Source organism: Perna viridis, chromosome 2 (genome assembly GCF_037379345.1).
Source record: "Perna viridis isolate PV_CMFRI_1.1 ecotype Kerala chromosome 2, ASM3737934v1, whole genome shotgun sequence".
Taxonomy (NCBI): Eukaryota; Metazoa; Mollusca; class Bivalvia; order Mytilida; family Mytilidae; genus Perna; species Perna viridis.
This window is the reverse complement of record NC_142446.1, coordinates 18718014-18745808: the sequence shown is the minus strand read 5'-3', so window position 1 is coordinate 18745808 and position 27795 is coordinate 18718014. Positions and strand designations below refer to the sequence as shown.

General features: G+C 32.6%; 1 protein-coding gene across 1 annotated transcript in view; it reads right to left on the bottom strand.

Moving 5' to 3' along the window:
- Window positions 1–1938: 1938 nt before the first annotated feature.
- The window catches only part of LOC148623921 (uncharacterized), a 34853-nt gene continuing 8996 nt past the window's right edge, over window positions 1939–27795 (bottom strand). Inside the window, exons 2-10 of the mRNA XM_088566236.1 lie at window positions 16859–17026; window positions 16331–16489; window positions 15685–15794; window positions 10740–10921; window positions 7037–7190; window positions 6677–6733; window positions 2997–4521; window positions 2476–2567; window positions 1939–2045 (exon numbers count right to left, since the gene is read on the bottom strand). Coding sequence (XP_088422362.1) covers window positions 1939–2045; window positions 2476–2567; window positions 2997–4521; window positions 6677–6733; window positions 7037–7190; window positions 10740–10921; window positions 15685–15794; window positions 16331–16489; window positions 16859–17026 — 2554 coding nt within the window. The remainder of the gene's footprint in view (window positions 2046–2475; window positions 2568–2996; window positions 4522–6676; window positions 6734–7036; window positions 7191–10739; window positions 10922–15684; window positions 15795–16330; window positions 16490–16858; window positions 17027–27795) is intronic.

The following is a 27795-nucleotide window of genomic DNA, read 5'->3' as shown; positions in this document are numbered from 1 at the left end:
AATAATAAGCTTTTTTTCTGTATCGGTAAAAAATGACTGGTATGACATGGGGGACTTCGACAAACTTTTAGTGAGATTTGAGAAAATAAATGGATATGTTCTCCGATATCATATGCCGCATCATATCATAAATCTTACTTTCTTGTGTGTGACGGTAGACTACATGCAAACCAGTTCTGTTTACTTACCAGTCTTAAATTCCATATTTATTGCTAATACAATTGTTGCTCTTTCCAAATAATGGCTATTTTGCTGCACATCACTGATTTTGTTCTAAATGATGAAAGAATATGGGACGACGTATTGCATGTGCATAACCCTGATTTCTTGTACATATGCTTTATTTACAGCATCTATGGTTACCGACTGTGCATGGTTTTAACCTAATATAATAAAATTGCTATTTCTGTGAATTGTAATACACCTTGATAAATTTGGCACATGTTTCATTATATTCCAAAGGCCATACGTCTTGAATTAAAGAGAACACGACGTCATTGAAATGAGCATGCGCACTTGATATTAACTTCCAGGTGTTCAAGGAGGATAAGTATGGTCTACCCCGCCAGTGGCACGAGCCACATTGCAAATCAGTACAATCCGGTAAGTCTCAAGTTATAAATAAAAAGAAATGAAATTCTATTTGTGTTCATATGTTTCGGATTATGAATCTTCCACGTACAAGAATTAAAAATAGCAGATTGTAATCTTAACCTTTGTTGAAGTAATTATTTCAATATCCTTAAGCTATATCACTTAGCTAGTTTTCAAAAGTATGTGTCCGCACATCCACACTATAATGCCAGTCATCACAGTAAGCTTGTCCTTATTTAGTTTTTAAACAAGCTTTCTCGCCTATTATCTGGCAACTTCATGGGTATTACAACTCAAATAGTAAACACTTCTAAATTCGTAAATTGATAATTCCCTTTTTCCATCCCTACTTGGTCAGCTCCGAAAGGTTTGTTTGTTTGTTTGTTGGGGTTTAACGTCCGAGCAGCAATATTTCAGCTATATTCAGACAATGAACATGAAATTGATGATAAAATGAACATGAAATGACGATGAAATGAAAAAGGGATGGGACACAAGGACAATGGGGTTGACAAATTTTGATTGCCACAGGAAATAGGGAGAGTTGGGTGGGGTTGGGTAATTTAGCCTCCTGTGGCGGAGCCCTATGGTTCCTATTCCGGGATAATACCACAGTAGGGTTCTTTAACGTGCGAGAAACGTGGCATCTTTCCCAACACGGTGCACCACTATGGTTTGCAGTCAGGTTTTCCGTATTATAGCCTGACAACCCCAGCATGTAACACGCCAGGGGTACCCCATTCCACCACCTGGGGCACACATCCCAGTTGCTTTGTGGGCAGAGCGCCCTAGCCCCCGGCTAGGGTTCTGAGCACTATTTAGTCGCCTTTTACGACAAGCTTAGCGCTGCTGCAGGTCAATTCTTTTAACACGCTGACCTGCACGGGGAGCTCCAGACTACCAACTGACCCATCTGTGATTTCCCGACTATTATAACGTTCTAATGTCATCCACGTGGAATATAGGTGTCATTTATTTAAATCCGTGTCCGAAGGAAACATGGTTTTGTTTGCCTTTTAGTACACCAAGACGACACTCACCCTAATAATGTTATGTGTTTCCAAGTCCCTTTAAAAATGGGAGTAAGGTGTTACATGCAGTATACGTTGTCTTTCCATCCAAAATGTACGCATTTGTGATATTTGTCGTTAATTTACAATGTAGTTGTCTTTCCTAAAGTAATACACATTCTTCAGTAATATTTTAAATATATAATTTTGAAACATATTTATCAAGAAAACCTTTTTATTGTAACAGTAACAAAAAGAATATTCAGGAATAACTCGATATCAGTAAAAAATAAAAACAAAACTTAATAAAGATATCACACTTTTCCTATTAAAGTCAATGTCTCTTTGGAAACATAGAATTAATCAGTACCAAATCCAACAGTTCACAGATTGATAGAAGACTAGCTCCCAGAAACAGTCCCATTGAGCCACCTATATCACCTGCAAAAATTATTAAAAATGTAAATATTTGAATAAAATATAATCAAGTGCTAGTAGAAGACTACTTCAACTATAATAGATATTTTACTAAAAAGGTGTCTGTAAGTAGTTATATATACATGTATATATTATAATAACAATGTGTCCAGCAATCTATTTCATTCAAATCCGATTCAGTCGACATATATTGTGATTAGTATCTCGTTTATGGCGAATCTATCTAATTCATAACAACAAGATTTACGTTAAGATATTTAAGTGTATTTGTTGTGTTTTTGTTTTCCAGCATATAACTTGTTTCCTTAATCACATAGAGTAATATTTTTAAAAAGTCAAAGAGGACATACCTAAAGCATCTCACCGGCTATAACGATACGTTAGTGTATATAATAACATAGAAACATTATACATCGAACGACTGTTTACTTACATATAAGAGCAAATCCATCGTAAGCTTTTTGTTGGGTTATTTCTTCATAACTCATTTGTTTATAAAATATATCTAACTGTAAAAAATTTTCCCTGAAAATGATTCATATATAAAAATGATAACACAACTGTATAAAAATTAAAAAGTACTTCCAATGTTAATTCATAATAAATGTAGATTAATTTAATTAATGAAATACATTTAAATTCATTCATCAATCTATATGATTTAATAGAAGTTTTCATTAAATTAGCATTTCTTTAAGATTTGTGTGAATTAAATAATTGTAAAATTAAAATAATTTACAAAACATTTAAGCAGTCATTGTTCAACCGACTTCGGTGTTTACAAAAAAAGATGTTTTTGTTTTGTTTTTTTGTTGTTTTGTTTTAAATTTTGTCTTCTAATTGTTTCCATGTTTTCTAGTTCTATGTATTTATATTTTTTACATTGATAATGCCTTATTATCATAGTTGCATAAATGCCATATTTTACATTGCAGACACTGAAGAAATACTTACTTTATAAATTCGTTGTTAATATCAATTGTGTCTACATAAGAGGTAAAATATTTCTCTAAATTTGAGGTAGATAGAAGAAATGCAGTTCCATCTTCACCACAGGTATCATATAACGTTACCAAGGATTTTAAATCGGTGTAATTTCGAATAATTTCATCTTTAACAGTATCAAACGAACGAAGGTACTCAAATTTTTGGGAAAAGTTATAATACACTAATGAGTTTACATCGTTGATAATGGTATCGAATATGTCAATTTGTAATGCTTTCAATTTATCTAAGTCTGACATGATATTAGAGTCATCGTTTAGAATGAGCTGCAATAAATTTTCAAGATCGTGTCTCCCATTTTTTACCTTCTTAGAAAGAAATTCTTCCGCAAGATCGAATTTATATCCCATGTTTTTCGAGAAATAGTTTCTTATGTCGTTGCTGATCTGATGAATGTTTTCAAAGAATGTGCTATTCACAGTAGACAGCATATTTGATAGTGACTGAACTCTTTCTTTTATTGACGTTATAACGGTTTCTGTTGCAAAACACTTTTTCTCAAACTCTGCATGTTTTTCTCGTAGCTGTCTAAGTGGCCATTCGATTACCTCATAATAAAATACAGATCTGGCAAAAACCCAATTTCTCATCAGCCACCTATATTCCTCCCTGCCATAAAATATATCCTCCTCCGTTAAACTTTGATTTTTGTAAGCAGCATCTGTAAGCTCATTTAAAAAGACCAAAACGTCGATGGTCCTGTTCAAATATCTGCCAAATCTTCCTGAATGATTTATCGCATAACTATTATGTGTAAGGGACTGAAGCAACAAGGGCGCTGGAACGGCAAAATCGTTGTGTGACTTTGGAGCATAGTCATAAGTGTAGTTAAATATGCCAATGCCTTCACGATATGCATTTAATAATTCAGTAAAATTTATAAGAGACCTCCGTATGATTTCTTGTCTATTTGATAAAGAATTAACAGTCTGATGATGAAGAAAACTTAAAACTGATTCATCGCCAAAAACAGAATAATTCAGTGACCTGATGTTACTTTCAACTGTCAGGATAAACTCATTGTACGCTAATGCTATCATATGAAAATTTCGCTCCTCATAAGCATCACGTGGTCTTATAAAATTCTTTTCAATAATGTATTCTTGGTATCCGTACAGCCACATTTTCCATGTACACTTGTCATGTAAGTTACCAAACAATGCTTCAAAAGCCTCGACCATTTTATTTATTTGCATACGAAGAGTTGAAGCCAACTTAGTCTCAATTGTGGCTAGTTTTGTATTAAAATCCTCATAAAGCGATTTAAATCTGTCCAGTTTATTATTATCCATCCGGTAAGTAACTTCATTTGATGACTTGAGATTCTGTTTTAGTTCTTCGGTCACATTAGCTGCCAAAAACTTGCTTGCAGCGTAAATTGAAGAGGATGCATATGAAATATCACTTTGGTAGTCATTAAACTCACATGGCACTGGACACCTGCATCCTTCTTCATATTTGGTTGGGAAATGTTCTACAAATAATAAAAAGAAACACTTATATATATATAGAAAGGTCTGAAAAATTCCCAACGATGTTAGAACTGTCAAATTTTCGATGCAAATTTTGGTTGTTCCCTCTGCGGGACTCGAACTCGTACCGCTGTGACATCTATGGCAACACCGCCTGTATCAATTTGATCCGATGGAGCAGTGTAGTGAATAGAGTCGTCACATTCTGAGATATATATATATATATAAACCTCTATTGGTCGAATCGTGCATGCGTTTGTGTCCAAAGCGTGGTTTATATATAACATTAACAAATTCAGTGCTTCCCGAAAAGTGACATAAACTGTATTATATCAATTTTTTTATGCTGCTACTATAATAATATGTATGTTAAGTAAATAGCCCAACATGTATTAGGCCACAGACCCATAATTATTCATTCAATAGGGTTCCATAATTTATACTGACATTTTTAGTTGTAGCTCGGACCACTCAAATCGACCGAAATACTGTAACACAAGAGACACTTCACTTGAAATATCGGCAGACAAAGTCCAATTTATTTTTCCGCTAATATCCGAACTCCGGCGTTTATGTCTATGTGGCATCCGGAACATCAAAATAATCTTTTAAACTGGCAATTGTTTTGCTACTATCAAATTCTTTTAAGTATATTTAAGAAATAATTCATGGAGGGGATAGATTTGTACTCATTTTAAAATGGTACGGCATTTTTATTCGATTATTTAACACCGAGCGACAGCGAGATGTTATATGAGAATAAAAATGGCAAGTATTTCATTTCTAAAATGACAAATACAGTAATTTTTGTGACAAAAACTTCCCTAGGTGTAGCCAAAATAAGGCTGTTCCGTTTAACCTCCCAGTATGAAAGTTGGATTAAATTTGTATATTTATATTTACGTCATTTTTTGTGTTAAATGTGTGTATTTACATAATTGATTTCAATTAGATAACCTCTACGCCGTTAAATCATCGCGTAAACATTTTTAACTGGCGTTTTGTCTCAAAGCGACAACGAAAGAAAAGAGTCAGTGCACAGGTGCTAAAGGTGGGGTTGTACCGACATATACGGTTTGACGATATGAAGACGTCTTATTAGAAATTTAATTTTATCCATATTTTTGTCAAGCATTCCAAACCTTTTAAGTCTTAAATACACTACACTTTGATTAATTAACGTAAATGATATTCTTGCACGACATTCGCGTATCAATTGGAATTTAGTGCCTGTCAAGTACTTCTTTTCCGTCTGACTCCTGTCAAAGTTCATTACGGGAATTTGATAATACCAATTACAATAATTTTCCGTTCTGTAGAAAACAAATGTCAAATGGATGAAATATCATATTTTCAACGTTCTACGTCACGCAATAACATAAAATTACGTCTAAGACAACTTCTGGAGAAAATACGGACGGATCAAAATAATCATCCGTAATTTAAGTTCCGAGAATTCGATAGGAGCATTTTTGCATCTTTCTGTTGACCCGAAGTTCTGTTGCTATGAAGACCAGGTAGTCCTCGTTTTTTTTTTTTTGTTTTTTTGTTTTTTTTTTTTTTTTGCATTCAATGTACAGTTACGCACGCATAAAAGTCGTAACCTGAGGTCGTGACGTCATTATGTTGTTTCAGAGACAGTTTGCTTCAGACGTGTCACCAGTGTAAATATTGTTATTATTTCCACATGAAAATGATTTGCAACATCAGCGTCATTACACTTCGAAATTGTCCTTGTCTAATTTTGGAGAAACCATGGCTTCATATTCTGGGTTTCTTTTTCATATTTTTAGATTGCATTAAATCCTTTATTAATTCACAGCGAACTCGGTACCGCATGGAAAAGTAACATTCCTGATGTTCATCACATCTGCTCCGGAAAATTTTTGAAAACAAAATTGATTAACTTATCCTTTGTGGTAATGTTTACCGTCATAAACTATTGAAGAAGCCGTCAATTAAGAAGTATACAATTATTTACCAATTTAACTTTGTTTCGTTTCTTTTGCAAACTGCCATGGAACACTGAACATTGGGAGATTAAATTTTTTTCAATAGATCCTTGACGGAATTATTGAATATCAGACCCTGATAAAGCTACGAGCTTGTTCATTCATCATTTTAACCAGTCATAAATGTCTTAATGTAAAAACATACCAATCAGTTCTTTAAGGCACGTGTAGTATTGATTGATTGTACATACAGGTGGATATCCTGAAATTGGAACATCACATAATCTGTATCATTTTAGAACAATCGAATATCAATTATAAATACATTGTAGTAAATATCCTAATTTTTTTTTAATGAACGTGAATTATTGAAAACAACTTAAAATCATCAAATACTTAAAAATCGACATTTCAACATTTGATTTTCAGTGGAAAGGCAGGTTATTTCAGACTCGGACGTGACAAAGCTAATTTTATTCCTTTTTTTTACTTGCAAAGATACATAATTTGTTTGCCAATATCGCGGAACAAAGATTTTAATTCTTGTATTGTTCATCCACAATACCATTTTTTGAAGGCATATATATGTGTCTACAACCACAAATATTAGCAGCTGTTTTCGACAGACAGTCAAGCTTGCATCCACCCTGGGTATATGTATCAACAAATTCCAACTCCGTACTGCTACAGAGGCCATGAGGTATAGGCAAATTTATAACCTGAAACAGAGTATGTGAATTACAGAATTGACATCAATGAGTGTGTGGTATATAGAATTTATATCAATAATATCTCTGAACCTTAACAGAAACAGGAAATGTACTGCAGTGTCACCTGACGCAATATTTATTGTGTAGAAAATTAAGTGTAATATTCTAGAAATAGCATGAACATTGTATCAGATTTTCACAATTATTATTAAGGTTGGATTATTGAAAAAGACATGAATTTATCTTTTAAACTTACCATTTGTTGATCAGGTTTTTAATTTTTTTTCATTTGGTGGGTAAATAGAAAATATTAGTTCTATAAAAAATAGTATTACGTAACATTTAACATATTTTTTAGGTAAAATTGTTACATCGCAAATTATTTTATGAAAGTATTTATTATTATATCATTTATATTATATAGTTATGCTTCAATTATAATGACAAATAAATGATACATTTCTCTTATAATAAACTTATTTTACTTTTAAATGTTTTTTCCTAGGATATCTTTTCGCCATCTTATAAGTGCCGATCTGATTAACGATTGTTTGTAATTAAAATCGACTTCGTTTTGATAAAAATTTTCTGTTTGCAAGGTAACAATCAATAGCCTTGAACAATAAGATTTATGTTAAGTCTTTTACTATATACTGTAAAGTAGATTTCTCAAGAGGATAACAAAATAAAATGCGGGCAGTGATAGGGACAGATAGGGGGACAGATAGGGACAGATAGGGGACAGATGGGGGACAGATAGGGGGAGATAGGGGACAGATAGGGACAGATAGGGGACAGATAGGGACAGAATATCTTTATATGCTTTTTCCTTTTAAATCATGTCTTTTTAGTCAGAATAAACTCTAGTTCTTGCAATTGATTTGAAAAGCAATTTTTTTGTTTTGTTTTATTGTTATTTTATTTTTGTAAATTGACAAGACACAAACAATTAAACAATGTAAAAGGCATTAAATTAACTATAGCCTATTGAACCAATACTTCCGAATCTTTCAAAAAGATGCATTCATCGGAACTGATCATTCGATGCTTGAATGATATTTTCTTATTTGTACTACATGCACACGAAAAGCCTACTTGGAATACAGGACAGAATTTCAAGAAAACAATGAAACGTGTAATTTTATATGACAACAAATATATTATCACCCTAAGTGACACCGATACTGGCATAATTATACAATTATAACATCTGTTATTTCATTACAAAATCTATATCTCTATTATTTGCAGTATTTGTTTTGTGCTCAGAGAAAGAAAAGCGTAAATGATTTCTATTTTTGAATTATGGGTATACCGAAGAATAATATATGATTTAATTTCTTTATCTAGCAAAACATGCAACTCATATATACTTTTGAAATCAAGTTATTAAAGCTCATATACACGTTCTCTAGATTTGAAAGTATTACTGAGGGAACAAGTTTAGTAGCAGTAGACATACACAACATTTCGATCGGCAAATAACTCTTTATTGTCAACGTAACAGTTTTGATTGGTGACACGTCAAGCTTAACATCAAAGCCAAAGTGATGTGATAGAAGAATTTTATGTATTTTTTTTTCACTTGGCAAAGCATTCAGTACTTCTCTGTCTAAGAGTCAGGCAAAATGAACATAATGTGTGTGGCACATTAAAAAACGCACAGATTTTATTGCATTATCCAAGTATTTATACCTCATAATCTCCAGAAATAACCATCAAAGTGTTTGTAAGATTTGTCTTTTTAAGATATTGATAGGTCAAATTTAGTTGAAATGCACTATGAAAAAATGACTACAAAATTTTCCAGTACTTGTTTCTGTAAAACCAGTAAAAAATATCTCTATGTCACTGATGCTTCAGGATTAATTTAAATAGCTTGTCAGTTGTTAAATAGATGTATTGAATATATTTGAGGCAAAAAAATCAAATTGAGGAAAAAATGATGTGCCACCCATTTCTTGATTCTTACATAGGATGGTACTTTAAAAAATGAACGTTTGGGTTTGTTACGAAGGAAGAGAAGGCTATTATAGTGTTCTTAGACACTATATTTAGATAGATGCAACAAGAATAGTCACCAGAGATACATGAGAGACTGAGCTCTTTAAAGACTTTTTAATTACTCACTTTACTTTTGCTATTTTGTATGTATTATTTTAGTAACTTTATGTTCTTTGTTGTGTTTGTCTGTTTTCCATTTCTGGTCTTTGTCCCTGGATTACATTCTTTTGATTTCCGCTAGAATCTTGGTTCCCTTAATTACTCTTTCAAAGATTAATTGCTCCAGAAAAGTGACTGAAATTCCGACTTTCTGGATTTTTGTAAATACATAGTGTTGCAATAAGAAAAAAATACCCTCATGATAAGGCCTAGAAAAGTCTCCATTTGGTAAAAGTTAACAGATGACTCTTTGCTAGGGAACTGCCCATTAGGGACCAAACATGGCGAAAATTGCTAATGTTTACTTATATTTTGAAAACCATAATAGATATAAAAAAAAAAAAAACACTTTCAATTGATTCTTTCGATTCAAGTTGTATAAAAATTTATTTTCGCTGATTTTCTCTCCAAAGTTCAAATGTTGTCATGGCCTTAAAATGTTGTAATGGTTGAAAGCTAGACTTCAGATTCTTAAATGCGTAGGATCTCTATGGAACTACACCAAAGGAAATAACGTATGTTTATGATTCAATTTACTTTTAAGTCGACCTTTTGGAATTAAAGAAAATAGTAATTTCTTTTTGTCTTATTGTGGGCGACTTGCAAGCTTGTATTCTACTGAGATATTGGTAGATGAAATAAAACACCATTTAAGCAAACAATTACAATATTTTGTAAATACAACAACAACGTAAATAGACAGCAATAGGTTGGTCCTAGCCCACTGACTAGCAGAAGCCTTTAATATCAACAACGTAAATAGACAGCAATAGGTTGGTCCTAGCCCACAGACTATGTAGAAGCCTTTAATATCAACAACGTAAATAGACAGCAATAGGTTGGTCCTAGCCCACTGACTATGTAGAAGCCTTTAATATCAACAACGTAAATAGACAGCAATAGGTTGGTCCTAGCCCACTGACTAGTAGAAGCCTTTAATATCAACAACGTAAATAGACAGCAATAGGTTGGTCCTAGCCCACTGACTAGTAGAAGCCTCAATTTCTTATAATTAACATATAATATATGACAAAAATAAAATACCTTAATTTTTTTAAATTTTCCTAGTAAAGATTTAATTGAAACAAATATAAAACATTACATAAAATGGACATATTCATTGTACTGATAAATTATCTGTCAATTGTTGAAGTTATATGGTAAAGAAAGGAGTTCAAACCATTTGGATACATGTCAACCGAAATACATAATTAAAAAAAGTTGCTTTTAACTTTTAAATTTTGTCTAATGTGGTTTTTTTTTATGTTTTATGATGTGTTAAGATCTTTTTTATAAATTATTTTAAGGAACAGTTCTATCTGGTGTTCATTCACACTGATCAGCACATATTTTGAGTAGGTACTCCTTTGGAATAAACAGCATAATTTAACATACCTTCAGTAATTTTACACCAGCAAAAACATTAGAACCGGTTGAAACTGCTTGTCCAAGGGCATAGACTCGGGGCATTTCAAAACTATCGTGAATTAGTAGTTTGATTCCAGCAGCATCATGAGGTCCGGGCATATACTCATATTGCTCAACATTTAGTCGCAATTTAAGACCATTTTCAACACCTGTAAATAGTTTATTGATAATAGAGGAAAATGTTCTATGAATTACGTTTCGGTATATAAGAGTGCATACATGTATGTGCACTGACCTTGGTCACAGAACACAAGAAGTGATGTTTCACACATACTATAGTTCATACCGATATACCCTTCAATGTGTATTTTTTTAAATGAAGCAGATGCTATTGATTTATTAATTACATTTGACAGTAAACATGAAGTCAAGGTCATCTAAGTAACGAGATCAACTATAATTGCATGCAACTTTTGGTTCTTAAAAATATTGGATCGATTACGTTAGTATAAAAGCACTTACATTTGTTCGAATTTAAATCAGGATTGTCTGAACATTAATATCATTAGTTAATTGTGTTAATTTGCCATTCTAAGTTGGGTGTCAAATAACACGCTGTATTATGTGACACATCAACTTATTCTAACATCTCATTTTTAAACGCAAAAAAAAGAACGTTGAACGTTTTACCCCATCTCTCAGTGGTTTCCAATGCTTAGCAACAGAAGTAAAATGGTTTGATGACATAAAAAGCTTTCTTGATTATGCATATTGGTGATGCAATGATTTGAAGCAACTTTTGAATGAAAGGTGTAAGCTAAAATATTAGAAATCATACTTTGTATAAAAGTACATTTTTTTCAACTCAGAAGGGAATAAGAGCAAGAACAAAAGGTTTAAAATGACTAATTTTAAAAAGCAGATATCACGTATCTGATATGTTTATATGAGCAAATGAAATTGACGCTGATTAAAAATTCCATACAAACGAAAAAAAAGACATCTGAAATTTAAACATAACATCATTGCACATTTCTCTGAGCAATAGAGTATTTCTTGATAATCATTTTGCACGTTTCTGACATTTTAATGTTAAAAGAAATAAAATAAAATTACTTTGTTCTGTCAATATTATATATATTGTGTAAATTCCCTAATGATTTTACAATCGTGACTTCACTGCAACTATTAGCATTGCTTTACACTGAATCAATTTGAACTAAAGCTATTAAGGCTATCAATCAGAAATCAACATTGATCGTTCAATGACGTACTTAAATTTTCCCTTTTCGAGAAACTAGAGGCTCAAGAGAGCCTGAATCGCTCACCTGTTTAACTATCTGCTTATTTGAAAAACTTGAGGAATGAGACAGTCTAAGTTAAAATCAACTAAATTGTCTAAATGCTTTTCATAGCATTTTCATGACCTGAACCAGAATTTCGCTAAAGGCAACAATTTTTGGTTTTTTTTAGTATAGGCAGCCATATCTATTCACGGATTAAAAATCACAACAGTCATTTTGAGCACAATACACTAAAGAACTATTATGCTTATTTTCATTCAATGATCTTAAATGGTTTTAGAGAAGAAGATTTTCAAAGTTGTACATGTGAAAAATAACAACAACAAAAAACTGTTTCAGGGGTCGTAACTCCTACATTAGTCAATGAATGTTTTGAAAATTTCGGCATAGGTCCTTCTCACGATGCGTAACAATGATTTTACCCAATGCCAGAAATTTGGTAAAGGCAACGGTTTTTGAGTTATTTGCAAAAACTCCATCTGACCCCTATGTTCTATTTTCAGTAATGGCGGCCATGTTTTTTTTTCATGAATCAACAATCCCAACTGTCAATTTGTGTGGGATACCCTAAGGAACATATATGCCAACTTTCATTGAATTCTGTGCAACAGATTTTGAGATTTTCAAAGTTGCACATGCAAAAATGCAAATAAAAACTGTTTCAGGGACCGTAACTCCTACATCAGTTGACCAATCATTTTGAAAATTTTGGCATAGGTCCGTCTCATGATGCTGAACAATATTACTCTAAGAAAGCACTATACAGTTACATTAAGGCGCACTGTTTCGCACATCAAGTTACCCCGGTGTAAAACTTAAAATTCAAAGTTGAAATTTGGTGGATATATTGTTTAAATGTAGTTAAGCGTTTATACATAGACAGATGTAATATATGTAATGGTAAACAGGTGTAATTTAAATGAAGAATGGTATCCGGAACGTTTCAGTCCCCTACAGTATTAGCTTCTCCCCTCTGCATCAGATGGCTGATTTTCAAAATACCTTATTTCGCACGAACTTTGGAACTAAAATTGTGAGAGAATGAATCGAAAAGAGTCATATTATTTATACCCTTTTTCCACCTAATCCATGCATGCTTTCATCCTGTGGTAATGTCTAAGTGCCTGATATTTTATAAAACATAGTAATTGGATGTTAGTTTTGGAAAGACACCCATGAGTTGTACTAAACTCAGTAATATTTTTTCAGTATGCTACCATGACTACTGGATTTTATAACAATAATCACTAATTACTTATAAATGACTTGAACCTCCACACACCAAGGATTTCAAAAATATGCACTTTTTTATGACAAAACACTAGACATTTCTGTGCGGACTGCCTCAAAACAGCTTTATTTCAACAAAATTTTCAGAAATAACCTAACTGTATTGTACTACCTAAACCAGAAATTTGCTAAAGGCAACGATTTTTTAGTTATTTGCAAAAAACTGCCATCTGACCCTTCTGTTCTGTTTTTAGTAACGGCGGCAATGTTTTTTCATGAATCAACAATTTCAACGGTCATTTTGTGTGGGATACCCTAAGAAACATAAATGCCAACTTTCATCGAATTCTGTGCAATGGGTTTTGAGAAGATTTATAAAGTTGCACATGCCAACAATGCAAAAAATTGTTTCAGTGGCCGTAACTCCTACATCAGTTGACCAATCGTTTTAAAAATTTTGGCATAGGTCCATCTCATGATGCTGAACAATTATATCTCTGCCAGAAATTTGCTAAAGGCAACGGTTTTTGAGCTGTTTGCAAAAAACTGCAATCTGACCCCTATGTCCTATTTTAGTAACAGCGGCCATGTTTTTTTCATGGATCAAAAATCCCAACAGTCATTTTGTGCAGAACACCCTAAGAAACAATCATGCCAAGTTTAAAACCTGTCAGTCCAGTAGTTTCAGAGGGGAAGATTTTTTAATGTTTTTAAAGACGACGGACGCCAAGTGATGGCATAAGCTTGGCCAGGTGAGCTAAAAAAAAAGACCTTCCTATGTCAGTACAAAAAGATTAATAGAAAACCAAAAATTAATATCCAGGAATGAATAACAACGAATAATATAAGGTAAAACATTTTACATGCATAAAACAAAAAATATAAGATAACCATATAATGAATGGTAAACGCTGAAATCTGAATGTTATATAAACGATGATCTGTTATATACTTAATAATGAATACGCCCGTGATTTCGATAAAAACTAAATAAACTTTACTTAATGATCTCTTCTTGTGTAATGAAATTATTTAAAGGTTAGTGAAACAAATAATATGGTCGGATTTAAAATGGATGGTCGCCATGTAAACTACCAACCCCTTAGACTGAAGTATTCATTCATAATGTGACAAATGATAGTCCATCAAACAAACATTGAGTTGCAATGAATTGCAAGTACTTTATCTGCAATTTAATTGAACCTTTTGCTCGGAAAGGAAGGTCCTGAGTACGAATAGGTTGCATTTCAGATTAATTATCAACATTAACCATTGCAGAATAACGAAATTGCTCTTAATTTCTTTGATTTCCCGATCTGATCATTTCACTCTAGCTATTATATCTTATAACAAATAATTTCTTTTTGTCAGAACATGACAGGTATAAATATGAATAGAAAAATTGAGCGAAGGGAAAAAAGTGCGTATTTGTTTCGTAGAAAAATCGAACAATATTCAGATTATTGACTGATTAATTGTGATTTTCGAGTCCCTAAATGACTACTAGTGAAAAGCAATTCGGAAGACAAAATATCATTTCGGTTTTTTTTTTTTATTTTTTGTTCAATTACCTGGATAAAAAGGTGTAAATAAATTGTATTACTTGTCTACATGAATATGCTTTATTTGAAATATTCTTAAATACTCAAGATCAGAAAAAAAACACCGAAAGAGTGGGAAAATATCAGAAAAATAACTGAATATAAAAATATGACTAATGGCAGTAGTTCTATTAGCAAAGACATTTTTCTAGATGATTTATTGAAAGGTTACGGCACTACCAAGAGGCACAAATGTTTGGCCGTTCCCTACGCAGGACTCGAACTCGAACTGTGACATCTGTGTCAACACCGCCTGCACAAAGTCCAGCGCCCTTGACCACTCGATCAGCTAGGCTATTTGAAAAATATAGCTTTCGCTGGCGGGGTCATTCCTCCTCGTAGGATTAAGCTATAGCTGTAACAGTGCACGATGTCCGGTAGTAAGGCACAGTTCATCTAGGTGTTATTATGTAGGATAGAGGATCAAATTAACGATACATATCACAACAAATCAATATTATACAACGTCTTAGAATGTGGCGACTCAATTCGCTACACAGCTCCATCGGATCAAATTGATACAGGAAAAATAATGTAAAAAGTATAGAAGGGTCGGAAAATTTCCCTACGATGTTAGAACTGTCAAATTTGCAAAGCGTATTTTTTAGTCGTTCCTCGACTCGAACTCGTACCGCTGTGACATCTGTGGCAACACCGCCTGCATATAAATACGGATAACTGGTAGATAATATTCACATTACACATCGAATAGACTACCAGGTTACTTTACTTTTAAGGGGTGCATATATATAGGATGAAATTTTAAAATATACAGATACAGATAATAACTACCACTTCCACAGTATCACACTTTACAGTTTTATAAGTTCAAAATACCTGGAGAGGAAACATGCCCATCATGGCCATTCCAGGTAAAACACACACCATGGTCTGTCAGAATCTTCCTGAATTCTTCAGGTTTACAAGGTAATCCTTTCCAGGTGCAACTGAAACATTACTTATATTATATTTTTGCAACTTTCTTTAACTTGTTTTATATTTGTGTGTTATGTAAAAATCAGTTTTAGTTTATGTTTTATCAAGTAAATTGTAATATAGCCAAAATAACCTGTAAATGTGGGTATACGTTTAGTGCATATCGTCAAATTTTCACTATCATATTTCACTCTTAAAGACGACTTTTCAATCACCCGGCTATACACGTGATATTGCTACATAACTCAATAAGCAAACATCGTGATTTAGTAGAATGGAGTGCCAAGACAATGAACTACTTAAATAGAGTAAGGTTATCAGTTGGTACCTTTTGTCATTAAATTAAAGTAAACATATCAATAAAGGAATATATTATGCTACATTATATATGAATTTAAAATATCTTTCAAGTCATCTGTTTTTTAATAATTCATTGTGTTTCATCACAACATTGTAATTAATATCAAAATTTCATTGACTGCATTATCATTGTATTTTTAAACTAGTTTCGAAGCCTATTAAACAACTGTACGAGACTTTTATATACCTGAAAATAAAATCATCCTTTTTGTGTGCAGTTTTTAAGTACAGATCTTCCAGACTTATATTACCGTACACTTTATTTTTCAAAAAAGAAAGCTCTTTACCAGAGGAAAACATTTCTTCTATCATCTCATACCAACCGAATTTCGTTGCTGATGATGCTCTAGAAAAGATTTTTTTTTTAAATTACACAATTAGCGAAGATCAATAGTCATAGGCACAATTTTTTAAGTTAGAATGGGAATTTATGAAATACATCGAATACCTGGGCGAATCAAAGAAATATTAACTGATAAAAGATGGCCAGGCATCCTGAAAAATTGATTGTCAAGCCACATTCGGTAATCTCGCAAACCTGTATCCCTATAGATTTTCATTAAATGTTCTTTATATAAATATATCAATCATATGAATGTACAAAACATGTATATGAAAAACATTTTACATAAACGTTATGTGGTGTGATTGGTTTTTCAACCTGTATCGGTGCATGTTGCGTTATTTAATTCTTTTACGTGCAATATTTACTTACTTAAAAGCATTTTGATTACATATTGTGATGGCAGGAAACTGTAAAGTTTTATTGTAGTTGACACCGACTTTCACTGTGACTGGTCTTTCATAGTAATAAATAACTCTATCTACCACCTGGAACACCAGGGCACCAAAACATGTTAAAAACAATAAAAACCAAAACAGCCTGAAAAGATAAAGAAGAACTATAAGCTGTGATCTATAATCCTGAAATTCATTTCCAAAATATGCATCATTTCGGGGAACTTCTACTTTGAAATTAATAGCTTGATATCCTCAACAGATACGAATCAGAGTTATATACTTTTTTCTGATTTTAAACAATAATAGACCAGTGACAATGTTAGAATCCACCATTATTGTCATGGATTTTTAAGTAAAAAACATTTACTTTTTTTTCTTTTGCATGCATATTTGTATGTATGTGAACAGACCTATAAATAACAAACAAAACATGTAGAAGTTTAATATTTCGTTGCTTATGGTGTATGGCTGTCACATTGGCTATTATACTACATCTCCTATTTTATATACATTGATGCATGAACTCATTATATCTCAGTAATATAATGAACAAAACAACAGCAACAAGTTGTTGATTTGTCGTTTTGATTTGATTTGATTTTAGCTTGCCTTAACAAACTATAAGAGGTATAACTATTCTAACAAGAAGTACACCAAGTCTGGTGCTGTTATAATATCTGCTAGACTGTTTTTGTCTAGTTTGGATGAAAAAAATTTCAACAGACCGTCAGAATACACATGGGAACAAATAATGCGCTACTTCTGACCGATAATAGACGGGCGAGTGGATCTGGACTTCTTCAACTGGCTTCGAAAAGAGGGGAATGCAATGATGAATATCACTGGTAAAATAATTTGTATTAAAAAGTTTATCATAACATCCAGTGTAGCAAGTTAATCAAGCATAACAATAAACCAAAAAATACGGTGTCTGATTTTGACCTACATTGTTCCCAAAAATGTATGTAACTTCTATTTTATATACGACAGGTCGTGAGTGTAGTGGGATATCACATCGTCATTCAATCACAAAAAAAGTTTCTTCAGCTATTCTCTTTAAAATTATCTTTAAATAGAACTTGGGTGGTCAAAACGGAAGAAAATAATCGGCATTATTTTCTCTGGTGAAAGGGGTGTACATATATATTTTCTTTTGGTCTATTCAAGATGTTGTCAGCTCAAGAGACTGATGCGGCCGGCAGCCCCTAACTTTGTCTAATAACTTTATCAAAACCCTACATTAACTTGCTGGTCAACCAAAATACCAAAAATAATTTTAAAAAAATATATATAACTTATATTTCAAATTTTCCGGCACAAAAACTAAATCGGGGATAACTCATTGATTATGCTGAATCGTATAACGTCATTTAAGTGGAATGTACATGAACACAAACGCATGAAAATAGTTCCGTAGAACGAAGTTAATAGCGCGCTTGAATATGAATGAAATGAAAACCTATGTAAATTCTGTAAGGCCAACTCGTCTAAGGAAGGCTCTATGATAATATTTTGTACCCTACAAAATCTACAATTGGAAATAATCTACAAAAGCTGAGATATAATGTAAACTTCCGACGTTTCCATGAACGCCAAGAAAAAAAAGTGATAAGTTCCAAATATCGATCGCACATGTTTTCTTTGAAACTACATTAAATAAGGCAGTTCCATAATAGCGACGGGTAGACTGAAACTTCTATTAAGTAAGCATAACCCCTAAATGCATAAAAAATGCTGTAGGAACTGAAAAACCCTTAATACAGTTGCATGTCCAAGTACCAATTTTAACAAAAAGGGGGCCAAAAGATAGACAGAATGGATGCTAAAACTATAATAAAATCGTTTCAAAATTCCACAGGAAATGAGTAGGTTCCACAAAAATGGCAGACAATTATTACACTTTGGAAACTTGGACTATTGTAAAATGTACAAAAAAAAATAATTTCTGGCTCCCCTAGGGGTATATTATAGTATGAAGCTATGTCTAATCAGGGCTACAACAGCTCTTCAAAATAAGAAATAGTACAGGATTGATATTAAAGAATTGTGTCTCATTCATTTTCCTTGATTAAATACTAGATAACGTATGTAGTTTGCCGACATGTTGGAAAACTGTTACGATTACAAAATTTCATCGTTAGCCTCATTCGTTCCGCCAAAATAATTGTCGAAAATCATTAATTAAGACTTGCAATTTCGTGACATTTTCTATTTTTATTGACAAGTTGAGCTGAATGATGATTTGTCAGACAATTATTTTTGTCTGCTTGTCTGTTTGTCACATTTGTCATGTACCTGCATAAGTTCCGAGTATGTGGACCTCACGTGCGTTATGTCCTTTTGTTTCCTTTATTTTTTTCCACAAGTTCGAATAATCTAATTGTAGACGTTTTGTAATTCGCGAGAATCTTATTCCGCGCTTATTCATGTAATTTACATCACATAAAAATATTTATCATATCCCAGCGAAAAGCTGGTAATTTTTTATATGAGCAAGAAAAATACTCCTACTTATACAAATGCACAACTTATACTTCTTCAAACTTCGTCTTGACTGGTTTAGTTACGACTTATCGGGATTTTTAATAAACATGAAAGTTCGCCTACTTGTCAATATCGTTTGTTTATTTAAAGGTTTTTCAATTCTAATTCGTAGAAAAAAAATAATTTTTTTATTTCAAAATTAAGCGGTATGGTAAAATTAGTAATAAACTACAAAGGGTAATGTCGTTTTGTTTTGTTTGAAGTTACTAAAAGAGTAATCAAGGAAACCAAGAGTCTTGTGGAAATCAAAAGAATGTAGCCCAGGGACAGATCAGAAATGGAAAATAGACACAATCAACGAAGAACATTAAATAATAAAAATAATGCGTACAAAAAAAGCAAAAGTAAATTAGCAACTAAAACTGGGAGCATGGACCAGGTTCACCGGTAGGGTAAGCGTCCTCTGCTTTTCTAGAAACCCCCACCGAGCTGCTCATAAAAGTCAAGTCGGGGTAGACGACAGAGGAAAGGAAAACTATGACATGTTGAACTTATCGGTTCTCATGGTGCAGATGGATACACCGTAACGATCAACGAGTTCATGATGACGACCATAAAACTTCAGTAGTGATGACTTCAACCTTGTATCGTCTGAATAAAGTAGAAATATTGCTGCTCGGACGTTAAACCCCAACAAATAAACAATTCAATCTTGTAGCAGCATAACCCTGTTCCAGAAGCCTAATTGTAAGAAGTCTAGCGGTACAAAAAGTATAAGATTTTCATATTTACATTATAAATGTATCTAATGTTCTCCTCATTACTATTTTAAGAGTAATCAAGGGAACCAAGGTTATAGCGGTAATCAAAAGAATGTAATCCAAGGACAAAGACCAGACATGGAAAACAGACATACACAACAAAAAACATACGGTAACTAAAATCATACATACAAAGCAATAAAAACTAATGAGCAACTCGGACTCCACTAAAAACTGGGAGCATGGACCAAGGGCACCGGTAGGGTAAGCGTCCTCTGCTTTTCTAGAAACACCCACCGAGTTGCTCATAAAAAGTCAAGTCCGGGTAATGAGGTATTTTAGTATTTTAGTGTCAGTATTTTTATAGCTTTTAAACGGTCGGCATTCAAATGGCAACAAATTGTGCTCCTTTACTCACTGACCTAATCCTTCACTCTTATGAGGCTGACTTTATAGCTGATCTTTTCCAGAGGAAGGAACATTATTTAGCCAGATTCTTTGCTCTCAGATTCTGCTATAAAGATGTCGTATTATCATGAAACAATCCTATTTTCGGGATATTTTTTGCATCACATTTATCCCAAAGAACTTGAGATAAGGGATACTATAAACACTCAACCTCATATCTTGATCTACAAAAAGAGATCGATGAAAAAGGAAAAAAATATTGACCAAACTAAACGACAAACGCGATGGCTTTTCATTTCGTATTGTCACCTTTCCTTTCAACTTTGGAAACATCTCTTCATAACCTGGATGGATTTTCATATCACAACTCATACATTATGCCAAAGCTTGCTGGAAATACACAGACCTAATCAGGAAACAAGAAAATAAGTTTGATAATGTAAAGCATTAATCAGTTCTAAAGAAAATACCAAACATAAACTTATTCGGATTCAAAATCGTTTCAAAAGGAAAATCATGTACAATATTCAACAAAAACTATAACAAAACAGGAATTAGTTAACAGAAAAGAAACCTTAAAATACCAAAGCTTTCCCCTCACCTTTGAAATAAGGCATAACCCATGCATAATGTAAAAACAAATGAAATATATTGACAGTATTGGCGATTCCTTGAGCAGATAAAGCGTTATTTTAGTCAATTTTTGTATTGTTTTTTTATAACTTTTATTAGCGAAATGGATTACATAACGACTGTTTTGTAATTACTTTATAATTCAGTCTTTTGTTACTTTGGTCTAAATAAACACACTTTTTTCAACTGTAATGGAAAAAATGGATTGTCCATAGCATTTGCACAGCAATTATCTGAAGACCTTACGTGTTTGGAATTGAACTGAAGTGAAGGTATATAAAGAGCGGTAGTAATATGTTCCAATGGAAATGAGGAATATTTTATTTCAAAACGTTGTATTCAGTGCTGTATTTGGCTTCCTATTTCGATATATTTTTTTTGTTTTGAGAAGTTGTTTCTCGATTTAGATGTTCCTAGATGTGTTTCTTCATTCAGCCACCGAAATTTGCTTTATTGCTATGAGTTATTATTATTATTATTATTTTGCAGAATGCAGATCTCATGGCGGGTATATAATTTTATATCTATTCTACATAATAACTATTTTCTTTTATACTATGCTTGTTGTAAAAGCCAAGACTATTTTGATAGCTGTTATTTTGTTCAAAATTATGCAAACGTTGTATAAAATAGACCTATCGAATGCAAACTTGCATGTATTGTTTGCTCCTTCAGACATAATCAGAATAATGATTATTATATGTATAAGAGAAATTATATAGAATGACAAGTATGTAAATATAAATAGTAAGTCTGGTTAATAGATTCCCAAACGGCATGTTAAGCATGATTTCTTACTCTCCAGAATTTCAATGAATGAAGCAAACCACAACTAGAGCAAGTCATCTAATTTCTCTCTTATTATGGATTTCTTTCTTTATATCTAGTCAGTATGGAATATTGATATCAATTCCTACATTCGTAATAGTACATAGATTCAAGCGAAAATTCTCATTGGAATACAAAGCTAAATATCCCAGCTATTCCTGGAAGTTTGAGTAGTTGTTAAATAGTCAAATATAAGTCTCACAAAGAAATAAAGTGAGTAATATGGAAAATACGCTCGTGAACATTGATCTTAATGGTAATGAAATAATAGATGCTTTCCTCTCAAAACCCGAACAGAATCACAGTGGCTACTTGTACGAAAACTGATGAAACGAATTGGTAACGAATACACTATCCCCGACTAAAAGAGAATGAAGGCAGAAACTAATTCATGATAAATATAACAAAGCAAACCTATTGAATAAATATTTCTGCTCAATTTCATCAATAAATAATGAAAATTCCACATTTCCAAATATGCAGCCTGGAACTGAATCCACTATTTCCAATATAGAACAAGATGTTAAGGATATTTAACAACTTTTGATGATGGAAACGACTTTATTAGTCACCAAATGCTAAAATTTACTTTTGATACCATCTGTAAACTACTTATTTACATATTTAATTCTTCATTATGAAAATATTAAATTTTCAATCAAGAAGATGTAAATTCCTATCTGAATGGATATTCGCACGTGTCATATCAGTTTACAAAAAAGGAACAAAGATAAGCCAGAAATTATGGGCCTAGCTAATTATTGAACTGTGTAGTCAAAGTAGTCGTACTTACAAGTTTAAATACATTTATATAATTCTAAACGGCTTCTTTTATGAACATCAGTCTGGTTAACTTAGGTTTCGATCCATAGTTTACAACTGATAGAAGTCTTATCATATTGTTTGTCAAAATGTGGATGAACGGTACATAATAATTCCCATATTCTGTGGTATTTCAAAAGCATTTGATAGGGTATGGCACCAAGGACTTATAACTAAGTTACAAGCCTATGGAATATCAGGTGACTTACTTGGATGACTAAAGATTGCATCAAAAAAGATCCCCAATTGTTGTTAGTGATAAAGAAATTACAAACCCAGATATGATTAAGGCTGGTGTTCCTCAAGGGTCTATAAAGGGACCTTTGTTATTTGTTATTTCCTTCCTTATATCAATGATACTGGAGATGAACTGTCAAGGTTTGTTTGTCGAACAATCCTCAATATCTTATCTGCTAATGCATTATCACATATTTATATACCATTTATTAGACCAGTTATGGAATACGAGAGCGAAATCTAGGATGGAAGGGCTTTCGCCAAAAAGTTAAAAAAAAAATAGAAAAGGTGCAATTAAAGCAGCTAGAATAATTGTAGATTTACCAGAAATGTGCTAGCAAGAAATATTTATATTTCGTAACAGATTAACTTACAAAATAGTCAAAAATTTCTCAAGCTATCAATTTTCTACAAAATTCATCATAAAAGTGATCCTCAATATCTCAATTAACATCAAATATAAGCAATTACAAGCTCTGAAACCAAGACAATAATGTACCACTTTGATGTCGGTTACAAGAACGTGTATGTACAAAATCTTTCTTACCGTCAACTGTGATTATTTAGTAGTTCCTAGATTTATCTGTACGAAATTCTTCCTTTTTTTAATTTTCAAAAAAATGGAATACTATTGTGAAGGACAGCAAACAATAAGTATACTGCATTGTTCTACGAGACAACAGTATAGCTCTCTCAAAGCAGACTTAGTATGAGTTAATATATTTAATTGTACCTCATGCGGAATTGATATGTGGACACCCTTATGAAGACGCTATCCATCATTTAATTGAATGCCCTTTATATAAAGAAGCAACAGAGGCTTTCTCTGCAAACCCGACTGGTAAAGAAAAAGATTTGGGAATATTGCTCTCGGGTTATGATGATTTCACCTTTGAACAAATTCAAAAATATTTGAAAACATTCAATACACTTTTTGACTTTCTTAATCAGCTTCCGTATATGTGTACTCTGTCATGTGTTCTTGCTGTTGTCAATATATGTGTAACTTTTGTAAGGAAAGGATTTGTAATTAAGTTGTTACCCTTATTTATAAAGCGCTTGCAATAAAGTCAAAATTATTTATCAATAAAATAACTACTTTCTTGCACACAAAGCAGAGTTTAGATATTTTTAATACTTTTGCCAAATCCTAGATTCTCAATAACCGATTGCATTACGAGTACTGTTTTCCGAGAGTCTTTCAGTACTGTTTCACTTCACCTGTGTTTAATGTTGCTTTGGGGCCAGCTGCAGTCTGTCCTGTGGGGTGAGGGTTTCCTCGTCGTTTTTTGAAGATCCATCGGTGGCCTTGAGCCGACATTTTGCTTTACGGTGGATTGTTCTCTTTGACAAATTTACCATATCCATTCTCGTAATACTAGTTAAGATTTTAGATAATGTACACGATGATGAGTATCATAAAAATGAATGTGTCTGTTTTATGCCAATTAACTCTGCAGAAAAGTAACACAGTGAAATGTGACCGGGGCAGCTTGCGAAGCAGGACTTCTTCCCCTTCCGGACCTTTTTATTCTTATTTTACAACTCGCTGTCGCTCGGTGTTAAATAATCGAATATAAATGCCGTACCCATGTTAAATGAGTACAAATCTACCAACTCCACGAAATATTTCTTAATTAAAATCACGTCGTAACCACTTTTAAAAATTGTATTTCAGTAACTGCAGGGTACTACAAAGACTACATATATTTTTTTTTATTTTGATATGTTCAAATCGTGGTGTACTCTGTCTAGCTTAAGAACATATTTACTCCACTGTATAATTTTTCGAATATCTTGATGCACAGAAATAAAAGAGTAATCAAGGGAACCAAGGTTATAGCGGTAATCAAAAGAATGTAATCCAGGGACAAAGACCAGACATGGAAAACAGACATACACAACAAAGAACATACAGTAACTAAAATCATACATACAAAGTAACAAAAGCAAATGAGCAACTCGACTCCACTAAAAACTGGGAGCATGGACCAGGTGCACCTGTAGGGTAAGCGTCCTCTGCTTTTCTAGAAACACCCGCCCAGTTGCTCATAAAAAGTCAAGTCCGGGGTAGACAAACAAGGAAAGGAAAACTATGACCCGTTGAATAAATCAGTTCTCATGTTGCCGATGGAAATGTACATGAATATATGAAACAGGTCTTGTGTTATAAAAGGTTGATTACTACTTGACAATAATCAATCACTGCAGAAAATATCAAACAACTTCGTGACAAATTACACTTAAAACTCTCCGCTGTTCGTGAATAAAAAACAGTAAAATATAATGTTGTTAGGTATAATAACCACAAATCGGCAAATGGATTATTAGGAAATAAATAATCAGACAAACATACATTTTATCGCACATCTAAATACACTAAGGCATGGTGAGTCCAAGATTCAGATACCAAAATGATGGTGAGCAACAGTTATTCTAACACCATAAAAGGCAGACATTTTTCCAGCATAAAAAATTATAAAGCAAATATTTCAGTTTTAGGTGACCCTATGCAATTATTTTATATATAACGATAAGTTGTTTCATCAATATAAACATTGTAGTTGGCTGATATCAGTTCCTGTACTAAATCAATAATTTTATTTAAAACAAATTTGTGTGACAAAGTCAATATGATATCATTCGGCCTTACTTGCATCAATTCGACAAAACTTGAATTGTCCATAACATTAACATTTTCACAAGTTTATATCGATTTTTTTCAAAGTGATATTGTATCTCCCTGCAATTATACTCAACACGTCAATTCTACAAAACTTGAATTGTCCTTAACATTAATATTTTCACAAGTTTATATCGATTTTTTCTAACTTACGTTGTTTCTCTGTGCAATTATACTCAACAAACTCAAGAACATGCAACAATGGAACAATGATCATTTCCTAATTGATATTTCTGTACAAAGAACATGTAGATCGAAGTTCGAACAGTAAAATTGGGTATCCTTTATGAACAAACCTAAATGAAAGTTTCTATAAATCAAGATGGAAACATTTTTTCAAGTCAAAGTATAATACCCATTAGATTTTATATGTATTTTTTGCTATCGTTGTATTTCTGCATTCATGTAGTGCGCACAATATTCCATGTAAAACACTTGTAAAAATATTTTTTTGAAAATACATGAAACTGCGTATCCACTTGATATACATGTTTATATTCACATACACACATACTTAACTTTTTATAAAGATGTATTTGAAAAAAAATTAACAGTGCGCTTTCATTCTGATCATTTTTATTTTCATAATACATGGAAGATAAAGTAAGTACATCATGACCTTAGTCGTTCGCTACGGAACTCAAACTCGCACTGCAGTGACATGTATGGCAACATCTCCTTTATTTAAATACAACCGTATTATTTTTTCACGAAATATAACTCTTTCAAAATAATATTAAAACTGACAATATCGTTTCCGGTGCGAAATATTATAGTTAAGACCTTACTATCCAGTATTTTCCTATTTCGAATTTATGCACAAAGATAACATTTTAGAACTAAAATGTGTACTTCAAGTTCCGAGGTTATTCACCAGCCCAGTAATCAGACTTGCCTCACCCCGAATTGTATCAGATTTTATTTATCATATTTATCAACACAAATTTCTAAATAACTAAACACTGAGGCTTCATTACTTGCATTGCACATGGTAGGACCTCTCGATGATGCTTGGATTTGGCTTCCTATTTCCATAGCTTTAGTCTTGAGTACTTCTTTTATACAATTACTTTTTTTTCGGATTTAAATCTTCCAGTGTATTTGACTATAATGCTGCTGATAGGTGTTTAATCCTTGAAACACGTATATAGCATATCTAAATTTGCAATACATATGATTGGTATGTTCGTATCTCAAGTATTAGTAGGTTAATACATGACCTTTTTAAAAATGCTCTTTGTATTAGCCCGATATCTGGAAATATGTGATAACTTGTTATACTTGAGATGAATACAAACATAACAATCATATATAAAACATTGTCTTTGCATATGTAATAAAGGCATTTGATTATGGATGTTATCTGCTCACAGGACAATAACATTTTATGAGGACAATGTCTGCTCTTTTGTGAATTTTACTGAGGTCACTTCAACACAACTGTTTAAAACGTTATCTGACCTTACGTCATCAGTTGTGATCACGTACTTCATGCGCTGGTCTATAAGGATATTTCCGTCTTGAAAAAGAAAAAATTTAAATAATTAAAAAGTGTAAACTAATTCATTACTGGTATAAAAATATGTTATTAACAAAAAGTATCACTAAAATTCATGACTTGGAAATACGTGTGTGTTGCTTGTTTCTGTTTTTGATATTTTTTTATCTTTTCTTTTGTCAATTTAATGTGTTCACTCGTTCTCGAAATGATCAACTAAAATATATACAGATCATAGAGTATTTTGTTTTTCGAACCTTTGTATTGTTCATATTCTATCAATGTGAAAAAAATCAGTTAATCAATCAGTGCACTTCATTATTTGTTTGACCCAAAATAAAAGCTATTTTGATATTTACAGTTGACGGTTATCGAAAAAGTGTCAAAAAGTGGTTTTGAAATTGATTTATCCGAATCATTAAGAGTCTCCCAAGTCAGGGTTTTGAGTCCACCCTCTCTCCCTCAAATCCCGGAGATCAATCATTCATATTTAGCGGGTATCGTCCAGCGCCATCTAGTGAGTTACCTAAATTTAACCCGGATCCAAAATCCAATCA